This window comes from Mastigoproctus giganteus, chromosome 14 (assembly GCF_048544385.1).
Source record: "Mastigoproctus giganteus isolate SK-2022 chromosome 14, ASM4854438v1, whole genome shotgun sequence".
Classification (NCBI taxonomy): Eukaryota; Metazoa; Arthropoda; class Arachnida; order Uropygi; family Thelyphonidae; genus Mastigoproctus; species Mastigoproctus giganteus.
The window spans coordinates 40,546,737-40,558,416 of NC_143588.1; the positions used below are offsets into that span (position 1 = coordinate 40,546,737).

The following is an 11,680-nucleotide window of genomic DNA, read 5'->3' on the forward strand; positions in this document are numbered from 1 at the left end:
ATTGAGTGTTACAGCTCTGATTCATACTATCTAATATTTATAAACATTGGAAAGTTTCGCTCTGTATGGAACTTTAATGCAGTCCCAAGAGAGGGGATAGAGACTGTAATTCTTATGGGAATGAATAACTGAAAATACATTAGTTATTGAGTACAATGAACAATTGTACAGAGAAATAGAATGGGCTGGTAAATCAGAATGTCATTCTGATTTAATGGGGATTTTAACATCCCAGATATTAACTGGAACTTGTGGGTTTGTCACTCACACACTAGTAAGACTTTTGTGAATTTATTGGATGATTGTTTTCTGCAGTAGCATAGCCAGTGGGTGGTTAATTGCTGGAACAATCTTCCATCTGTCGTTGTGGAAGTTGATAGGTTAAATAATTTTAAGGAGGAACTGGACAAACATTTAGAGGGAATAATTGTGTGAATTTTTTTTTTTGGCTGATGCTACATAAGCTCATATGCTTGCTTTCTTGCATCACATGCCTCTATTACTACTACTACTATTGCTGGCAGGTACATGGGAATATTTTAAGGAAAAAAGTCACCTTTGAAAGCTACATTGCAGCTTTATTGTTTAATTATATTACATTGGTTTTTAATATTTTATTTTGTTTTAATTTATTTTAATTATATGAAAGTTTTTTATTGTAAATAGCTTATATTTAGTGTTTAAGTTATTTTGATGTGCATCTCTATTTTAATATGGATTTCATTCCCATCTCTCAGACCATTTTGAAGGTATGCAATAATATACTTCACAAGCAGAGTTAGAGATAAAAACTGGGTTTCCTGCATGTGTTGCAGTATGTGTGCCAGGTCTTTGAGAAGATGGTTACAAGGATTTTGCATTCATTACTGCCATTTGCCAATCTGATGGTATGGTGGGGGGGAGAGAAAGAAAGAAAGAGAGAGAGAGAGAGAGAGAGAGAGAGAGAGAGAGAGAGAGAGAGAGAGAGGATTGTATAAGTGACTGCAATTTTTGTTTGATCTACTTTTCTTCAATGTCAAAACATTCCATACAATATCCATTCTTTAAGCCCATCTGAAGGATGGACTTAAAGTTCATCTTTTTGAGTCATCTCTTCTTGTTGTACAAGGGATGATTCAGAAAACAAACCACTGCAGCTCTTAATTTATGGATCCAGAATTTTTCCTCTAAAATCAATAATAGCTTACTTGATTTCACAATCAGAATTAAATGATCTTGTTATAAACCTGAATTTATAAAAAAATTAGGCCATGTAGATTGCAAGTGTAAAATCTAGGAAAAAGTATAAAGGTAACTCTTATTTGTTAGTTGATAACACAGCTTATAGTTTGTTCTTACTTATTCAAGGTAACTTTCTTGTTTAACCTTGTTTAAAATATTTTTGCTAATTTCTTAGGCAATATAAGAGCAAAACATTATGGTGACAATGTTAAAGTAATGGTTAAAACTGGATTGCAGTATGCTCCTTAAAGATATATTTATTTATTTTCCATTAGAATATGAGTGCTGTCACTGATAAACATGGCATAAGGTTTCATCAAGAGATATCTAATATGGAAAAGCACTACCAGGGGTGACAAATCTCCAGATCTCAGTTATAAAAAGAAAAATAAAGAAAATATTTCATATTTTATTTGTTACATTATTAATTATAATAAAATCAAGTAAATTTAGGTCAGAAGTCTCCTGCTATGAGAGTTACAAAACGTTATTGTGGAATAAATATAATCATTATTATGGAAAGAGAAACCATGCAAATCACTTCACAGCATCAAAATGCCAGGATTAACAATTTGAGTGAGGCACTAAAAGTGACATAATGCATTTAATAAGAGAATACACGATGGAATGATGCATAAATAAAATAGAGCAACAAAAAACATTATATAAATGGGAAAATAAGACTAAACGCAAGCCTGTACATAGACAATAGTAACTTTGATTATGGTGGAGAGGTCTCTACAGCAAGGAGAATGCTTTGTCTGTACTTTTTTATCTTTCAACAATTTGTGCATGTCACCATTTTGCTGAGCATGTCAAGCATTTGGTTGGGAAGGAATCTGTCCCCGGGGCAAGCCTATTAGTATGACTGATTAGCATCGGGATAGATCTGAGACACAAGGTTGTGGGATCCTCTAGGAGCACAAGTCCCAAATGGTGGGCTGGGAGATCAGTCCTATTAGCATTTTGGCTGTGAAAATGGTTCCCCCTTTCGTTAATAAAGGAAGACATTCTTCTGATTGGTGAAGTGGCTGCCAGTTTAGTGGTAGTGTTCCCAGGATTGTGATGGAGTTTTTGCTGCATAAATTCTCTGCATAAATTCTCTTCATGTTATTGGGAGCTGCTGAGGCCCAAATTTTGGAAACATACAATATTGTTGAATAGATTCAAGTAATTAGGAACTGCATGAGGATGAAGGAGTTCCAAACATGGAGCAATTACTGCTTGGCAGTCCACCTAAGCTGAGAGAGCTTAGTGGTTGCCATGTCAATGTGACTGTTGAATGTCATTTTGGCATCAAAGACCAAGCCTAGGTTGGTGTAGGCTTGCACATTTTGAATGCACAGGCCTTAAAACACAACCCTTCACAACTGAAATGAGAGAGTGTGAAGGGTTGTGTTTTAATGGGAAGACCATATGTGCAGACTTCAGTGGATTTATTTATAGATTAAAATAGGATAGGTATTCTTTGGTGCTCCTTAGGGTTGCATTTATGGTATTCGTAACCTGTAGGAGATTATGTTCAGAGGTAATCTCTGTTAAGAGCTTGAGGTCATCTGCATAACTGACTATATTATCTTTGGATGAGATCAGTGGTGCATGGTGGCCAATCTTTCTGATATGGCTGGAATTGGCCCGATTTAGAACTTCAAGTCCCACTTCTCAATAACACTATCATTTGTCTCGATAAGAGAGGAAAAAACTGTTAATTTATTGATTTTATGTTGTTGTTGTTGTTTGGTTTTTAGGAGCATTAGCAACTAAGGCCATATTGCTCTGTGGATATGCAGTGGTCATTCCCTGACCTTTCTGCATCCTCCGTATTTAATGGTCACGGGCTTGAACCCCGGTCTAATCAAGAAGCATGTGCTACGCACTGTTGCTCCTGCCCACCTGGCTGCAGAGGCACCATTGATTTTATGTATTTTTAATCAATTCTTATTGGAAACGGATGTATTAAAAATTAATTCTAATAACAAGAGAAAAATGAGAATTGAGAAATCTTTTTTCCTTTTGTTGTTTTAAATTACATGTATAACGTATTAATTTATCTATGCCATTCATTATTTTAGTAATAATTCCCAAATGAATTTTCCTTTTTTTGAATTGTTAAAGTGAAGTAATTTTGAAAATTAAATAAAGAAACAGCAATAATCATTTAGGATATCGTAAAGTACGGTGAATAACCTCTGATTTTATTAAAATATGGCTATTTTTTATAAAATTTTATACATTTTTGGTTTATAATTTAAAGTAAGTAGTTTTTATTTCAATTTTGTAATTTTTAAAAACATTTCAAAGTTCTTGCAATTTAGTTTTTTTGGATTATTATTTACTATTATTTTTTCTTATTTTTAGACAATATTGAATTAATATTATCTTTAAATTAATATGGATATGGATAAGCAAATGCATGTTGATAAAAAATGAATGCCATTTTTCTCAAAATTTCTGGAGGCAAATAATTTGTCTCAAATTGTAAGCTCCATATTAAGCATTTCACATTCAAATTCTTCATCAGAAATAGTTTTCAGCTTAATGTAAACTGCTTGGCTGAAAGAGAGAAACCATCTTTTTTTTGTTATTAGAAAATTTAGAAACCGAACTTATGGATCATCTAGACAAGACTGCAGCAATAATTCAGACACTGCATGGGTTTGTTAAGGGAAAGTCTTGTCTGACAAATTTGATAGGATATTATGATGTGGTTACAAAGGAACTGGATGCAAAAAATAATTTTGATATCATATATTTGGATTTCAGGAAAGCTTTTGACACTGTTGTGCATGGAAGACTATTGTACAAATTGGAGCAGAATGGTATTAAGGGTAAGTTGCTACAATGGATAAAAGGATGGTTGAATGGGAGAAGACAGAGGGTGGTAATAAATGGGTGCTGCTCTTCGTGGACTAATGTTATTAGTGGAGTCCCACAGGGTTCAGTGTTGGGTCCTCTGTTGTTTTGTATATTAATCAGTGATATTGATGAAGGTATATCAAGCTTAGTGTCAAAGTTTTCAGATGATACAAAGGTTGGCAGGGTTGTTAATGACAGTAATGGCACTGTGCTACTGCAACAGGATCTAGATAATTTGGGCAGATGGGCTAAGAAGTGGCAACTGAAGTTTAACCTTGACAAATGCAAAGTACTGCATGTGGGTAGAAGTAACCCTAGAGAAATGTACCAACTGTGTGGTACTACACTTAAGGTTGTAGAAAATGAAAAAGACCTGGGAGTAATTGTGCAGTCAGATATGAAGTTTTCTGAGCAATGCAGACAGGCTGCCAGGGCAGGTCATGGGGTTTTGTCATTGATATATAGGAATTTTGCTAGCAGGGAAAAGGAGGTGATTGTCCCTCTGTATAAGGCAATGGTCAGGCCATGCCTTGAGTACTGCATACAATTCTGGAGGCCTCATTTTAGGAAGGATGTAGATTTGCTTGAACGTGTACAGAGAACTGCAACAAGATTGGTGAGGGGAATGAAGGGATTCTCGTACCAAGAGAGGCTTAAGTTCTGCAAATTACAGTGGCTGGAGACTAGGCACCTGTGTGGTGATCTGATTGAGGTGTATAAGGCCTTGAATGGGTTGAGCATGCTGAATTCTGATGGGATCCTTCCACAGACAGATGTAGAATAGATGTGCAGAAATTTGCCTTTAGCCAGTGGGTGGTTAATTGCTGGAACAAACTTTGATCTGTCGTTGTGGAAGTTGATAGGTTAAATAAATTTAAGGAAGAACTGAATAGGCATTTGGAGGGAATGGTGTGATTTTTTTTTTTTTTTTTTTTTTTTTGGCTGATGCTGCATAAGCTCATACACTTGCTTTCTTGCATCACATGCCACTACTACTACTATGGTGAAAGAAAACTATAACATGCCCTGTTCAGAATTTAAAACCTTTTTAAAATCTTCAGAAGGAGAAGAAATTTTAAAACTAGCAAAATCTAAAGAAAAATATATAAAGTAAAAGTACTCTTCCTCGCTATTTTTAAAATAACTGTTATAAATAATATTATAGTTTATATAGGACAAATGCATATTAACAACAATCATATAACAAATAAATACTGTGATTGATTGATTGATTGATAAAAAAATGTATTTTAATTATAATTTTATATTTTACTTTTTGAAGGAAAAAATACTATACTACACATTTCGTTTGAAGTTTTCGCACTTACCAATTATCAAAATATGGCCACCCTGCAGTAGCACTATTAGTACAGTGAAAAGGACACTTGACAAGACTCCTCCCTGAGGGACACCTGCAGTGATTTTACAAAAGAGGTGTGGTAATTGGCTTGTAGCACAAGTGTTCTTAACTGGAGCAAGGCACATAGGAACCAAAGCATGTCTCTCTTTGTATTATAGAAATGCTGTAATAGGTGAATGAAGCTGGAATGGAAATTGCATTAAAAGCTGCATGGATATTGAGATATGTGATGGCTAACTCTGCTTTTTGTTTGACCATTGAAGGATGAATAATGCAGTTGCTGCTAAGTTCGTAATGATTTGTCAAGGATTGTGTAATGAATATTGGCTGGCTTCCAAGGGAGAATCTTATTTGTTATGGTTGGCAGTAAGGAGGCCTTTTCCAAAATTTTTGAGGCTTGATGCACAAGAAATAGGCCTGAATTGGTTGACTTTAGATGAATGTTGCTTTTCAAGGATAGGGCAGACCTTATATCTGTATAGTAATGGGGAAACAAAGTGCTATTCAAAGCACTGATTAAAGATGCATAGAAGTGGGTCTATGATAGGTGGACTGAGACATTTCACCATAAATTGTGGTATTTCATCATTACCGGCTGTGGCAGGCAGGGCATTGATAGCTTGCATGAGTTGTTGCTTAGTTCACCGTATCTTTGCAAGTACATTGGAGGGATGATCATAGCTGATTTGTGATGCCGTTACAAGGGCAGTAGTTTGATTAGAAAACCTGGTTATATGTTTGAGCCATAGCTCAAAGTCATGGCCAAAGCTGATATCACTATTCTTAGTTTTATAGAATGGTTTACCTCTTTTGAGGATGGATGTGGATTCCATGTAATATATAATTATAGCTGCCTTACTGCAATTAAAGATGGCTCTAGAGCGAGAAAACACAACTCGTTCCACAATATCGCCAGAGGATTTCCACTTGCTGTGAAAGGACTACTAGGTTTTGAACAATGTCAGCTCAAGTGTCCACCATGCCTTAGAACAAGAGGTGACTCTAAGAGTTTTAGTGGCTGCATAATCAGAAACAGTCTTGGTCCATTAAGTAAGAAGGTTAACAGCAAGGCTAAGAACACCATCAGCAATTAGGTGCCAAGGAATTTAGGAGGCAGCTTCCAGGCAGTGCTGTGGGTTAAGGTATTTCAGAGCTGTTAGATTTCTTATGGCCATGTTGCTTGGAATGTGAAAGTTGGGAATCATTGGGAACATAGAAAGATGGAAGAGTGGTCAGATTGCAGGAAGTCACCACCATCTTAATGATGGAGGCAAGGCACCGAGGAGAAGGCAAGGTCAAGGAAATATTTACCTCTTGTGGGCCTCTGATTAACTTCAGAGATGTTCCAGAGACAGGTTGAAGTCTCTGCATACCAAGTGTTTTGAACTGTTGAATATGGATAATTGACGAACTGATGCTTCAACTCATTAATAGTTTAACATGCTGGTCCAGGTGGAATATAGATAGATACAAAGGAGAAACATGTGGTGTCAAGAACAATTTCTGCACCACCTCTAGTTCTTCAATCACATGAACTGCAGAGAGTGTGAAATCTTGCAGGAGCTGCACATGAGAGGAAATCTTGGTCCATGTCCAACCAGGTTTCGTCAAGGCATATAACATCAGCCAATTTTGCAAGAAGTGGTTCAATGGATTCTAATTTGTTCCTTATTGACCTAACATTTTGAAATATAACGCTGATGATGGGGGACCTGGTGATCCTTTGCATAACTGGAGGAAGTCTTTGTTGGCAGAAACCTTGGGCTGGCAGACATCTGTTCATTGTGATCATGACTAGGATTTTAAATGATTCACATATGTAAGGCTGCATTGAACGTTGATGACAGGCTTCCAACATGATGCCAGGGATTATTGGTGAGAGTAAGGTGCATCTTTGTTGAAGAGGCCAGTTTGGAACTGAGTCAGCTATGATGAAGATGAGGATGCTCTTTTGCATTGTGGTGGGACTTTCCAAGGTGAGAAGTTGACTGAGGAGGTTCTTCATAGAAAGGCCTGATGATTGCATCAGTAGATCAAATGGACTCCATACCAGCGAGGTCGAACAGATGTCTCTTGCACTCAATCTTAAATGATGCACAATGTTGACATCTGGTTTGAAGCTTTCGAACAGTCAATTGGAGTCAAAAAGTCTAGCTGACAAGCAGTGGTGCCTATGAGAGGCTGAGCAAATACAAGGTCAGAGTCTAGAATTTGTTGCTGTTCTCACCTGTGCTCTTTTTCTCATAGGTTGGCTTTTATTCGAGCCTGGTCCCATTGTTGTAGAACTTTTTAATAGAGTCATTGGTGATGTGAATGGTTGAGGGTGAAGTTATTGCCAGGCTTGGCTTAGAGCAGATGTTTCTACAGTTGGCAGTTGGGTGCCTCTTTTCTTACGTGTTGGCTGATATGATGCTGGAGGTCAATGTTTTTGAAGTCATATGTGTTTATTCTGATAGACTGAGCATATGATTTAGGTAGGCTAGACTGAATTTCAGCAGAAATTTGCCTGTCAGAGAAAAGGGTTGGGAAAGTAGCATCTGGGGTTTGTGAATCTGTCAGACTTCTAGCACAGGCAAGTTTTGATGAACTGTACTACAATTAGGAACATTACATTGCCTTCGTCCACTTTGTTCCATTTTGGTGAATATGAGCGGAGTGAAGTTATTAAAGACTAAGCTGATGTTCGAATCCATTATGGCAGTAAGATTATCACAAATTTTTACCCTTATATCAGAAAGTATGTCCTGCATGTTGGCTTGTGGGATGATACATCCATTTCAGTCACAGCATCAGTCATTTTTGGTTGGGGGGTTGGGGTGAGGAATGCTGTATATGCTGAATATAGCCTATCAGAGTGCAGTGTCAACTGAGGATTTCAGTGACTTGCTTCTTAAAACTTTAATGGAGTATGTATACGCCTGATTTATGTCAGCAGCTGCCATTTCAGAGCAGTCACACCAGGCTTTCAATATGCTTGAAGCAGTTGTAATGAATGGCTTCAGTATTATCATTGTTACCAACAGTTTCTTGTCTGTGGTTTGGTAGATAATAATGACCTTGCTGTGCATCAGGGTGTGGCTGGGCAGCTGATGAGTTCTGTTTAAATGATAAGTTGTTGACGTTAGATTTCTTGTTGGCAGTTCTAGTAGTAACTGCGTCATTGTTAATTGAACAGCATTTTCCAATGAATGTCTTTCCCTTTTTGAGTATCCACAGAATAGCAGTTATTGTAATAGACATGTTCTTGATCTTTTCATGGAGGAAAAGAGTTTTGTTTAGTCAAATTTGACAATAGGTGTGTCAAGATAGATGGTTAAAAGAAGCCTTTTAACCAAACAAAAGGAGTGACTAGATATTTTTTCTTCAATATTTTTAAAAAATAACAGTTTCTTTTAACTTGCTGTCATGGGCAGACTCTGAAAGCTGAACGGCACAAAATAGGTCAGGGTTGTAAAAGACGGGTATTACATGGGGCCAACTAATTGCATATTCAAACACAGTACATCTTCTTAACATAGCTTTGTTCTGTATGATTTATACTGATTTGTTACTGCATTGATCTCATATTGTGGAGCCACCTTGCCTTGGTATTGCACTCCTGTAAATAAAAAGCACTGTCCCAATGGAGAAGTATATTGCTATTTAAATAGCAGTATTACTTCTCTTGAAGCAGTATTTTTTGTTGAAAGTAGTGCAATACTAAGTAGGCAATTCATGTCAAAGTGTTTGCACAATAAGAGATCAGTGCACTATATAAGAAACCTAATTTGCTCATTTCTACATACAGAATGAGGCAATTCCCTTCTTGTATAATGATGTCATGAAATAAAATTTTATTTTGTGTATAAATCTTTTATTTCCTCTCCCTTGAAAATAGTGGACAAGTCAATTTTCAAGCTCAGATGAAAATTCGGCTCATTTATATATTGCTAGAATCACCCCTGTGTTTTTAAAGTAGAGAAAAGGTTTTGTTTTGTTGTTTGGTTATTTTAATTTGCATTATAATTTGTTATTTTTTGTACATTATTTTATTACGTTCTTTGTTTTATATGCTTTCATGATTTTTAGGTTTTGCTGCCAAATTAGATCATCTGGAAAACCCACAGGAAAATTACCAGAGTTTTCTTCACATCACACAACAGATATAATTCCAACTGGCAACCAGAGTTTTCCCATATATAATCAGAAAAGAAGATCAAGTATTCCTATTTGCATAAGTTACTTGAAATGTGGAGATAAACAAAATACTTTTTATCCATTTTCAGAAACATTCCATCAAGAATATAATTCAAGTCCTGTAGCAGCCCCTTTATTATACCCAAGAAGACCTTCCTATAAAGGAAGATATTTTTATATCAGTGATTATGACAACAGTGCTTCATGTAAAAAAGTGTGCAGTAATGAAACACAGAAAGGTTTACCAATAAAAGTTGTTTCCAGTGATACTTTGAATGAAATTTCAAATTTAGCTGAGTATTCCAGACAAAATTCAAGCTCTTTAATGGATTCTTTCTTTTATGAAAATAAGAAACATGAATATGACAGAAGAAAAGAATTATTTCTACATTCAAGGTTATCTCTTTTCTCCCTCATGTAACGTAATGGTAATTTTTTTTAAAGAAATTAACTAAAACATATGAAAGTAAACAGAGTTTATTTTATTCTTTATGATAAACTTTGTTTGACACAGCTTAGCACTCCCAGTAAATTTTCAAGTATGTATACCTACTTAAAAGGCTAGTTAGGTAGTAGAGCAGGAAATAAGATAAAATACAAGATGTTGATGAAGGATATATGTTAGTGTTAGAAATTATTGATTACTGAAATGAGGGTAGATTTTTGCCAAACAGAATGAGTAGACAGAAACAATAGACCTCATTTTTTATTTGAACCTTTAGCTAATGTGGTTGTTTTAACTAATTATATGCTGCACTTTCATCATATGGTGAGCTTATACTGGCCAGTTTGATTAGTTTCATAGATGAAAACCAGTCACAATATTAGTTACTATTTAAAAAATAATAATAATGTACCAATAAAGGAAGAAATAAATTTTATTGATTCAGAGTTGATTCCAGCACTGCACAGTGTTCAATCTTGATGAAATTTTATATTATGCATCATATCATATCATTAATTAAACATATAACTACTGTCAAGGATAGAAGAAAAGGCTTTTCTTTCGTAAAGGTGACTACAGTGGTCTCAGACAGTTTTTAAATTCTGTGAAGTGGGACTGACTGATTATGTTACCAACAACAAATTCTAAATGAGAAGTATTCGGGGAAGTAATCAAAGAAACTACTAAGCTTTTCATACCAACAAAGAAATACTGTTCAAGGCTTAGACCTAAATGGATGTCAGATGAATTACTGCAACATGTAGCAGAGAAGAAAAGTGCATGGGATGCATATAAATTATCAGGTGATGAGAAGCATATCAGATAGCAGAAGCATATTCAGATATGAAGTTCTCCAAGCATTGTAGACTTGTTCAAGGAGGGCCCATGGTGTCCTATCGATGATTTATCGAACAATCACTAGTAGAGATAAAGACATCATAACCCATTATATAAGGCTATTGTTAGACCACACTTGGAATACTGTGTTCAAGTATGGAGACTGCACCTAAAGAAAGGCATTGCTCTTCTTGAAAGGGTCCAAAGATGGGTGCTCACCTGATGAGATCAGCAAAAGGGTGTCCATATGAGGAAAGACTTCGAATATATGGGTTGCAGAGCTCAGAAACTAGGTGCCTTTATCGAGGTGTTTAAGGCTCTGAGAGGATAAGCAAAAGGAATAAGGACGAAATTTTCATCGTTATAAATGATTCTAGAACTAGGGGCCATAATTTCAAGTTACAGAGGGGGGAGTTGTTTAGACTGGATTGTAAGGAGTTTTATTTTAGCCAGCAAGTTATAAATTACTGGAATAAGTTACCTACATGGGCAGTAGAGGCTGACAGTCTGGGAAATTCAAAAGTCAGCTGGATAATTACCTAAGGGAAATTGCATAGGTTGTCCATTTTTTTTTCCTCTTATTAATTTTTATAATTTTTTTTAAATTTTCTTATTATTATTATTAATTTGTTTTTATTCTTATTATTTTATTTTATTATTATTTAATTATTTATTTATCTTTTTTTGGCTGGTGCAGCATAAGCCATAGGCTTCCTTTCACCATGTGGCCAGTACTAATACTAATGGTAGACATAAATTAGTCTGTAATCAAGTGACAAAGGAGG

The 11,680-nt window shown here is 35.6% G+C and overlaps 1 protein-coding gene across 1 annotated transcript in view; it reads left to right on the forward strand.

The window, feature by feature from the left end:
• Positions 1-10,034, forward strand: part of LOC150075078 (uncharacterized) — a 275,156-nt gene extending 265,122 nt beyond the window's left edge. Inside the window, exon 15 of the mRNA XM_090389084.1 lies at positions 9,506-10,034. Coding sequence (XP_090245210.1) covers positions 9,506-10,034 — 529 coding nt within the window. The remainder of the gene's footprint in view (positions 1-9,505) is intronic.
• Positions 10,035-11,680: the final 1,646 nt, after the last annotated feature.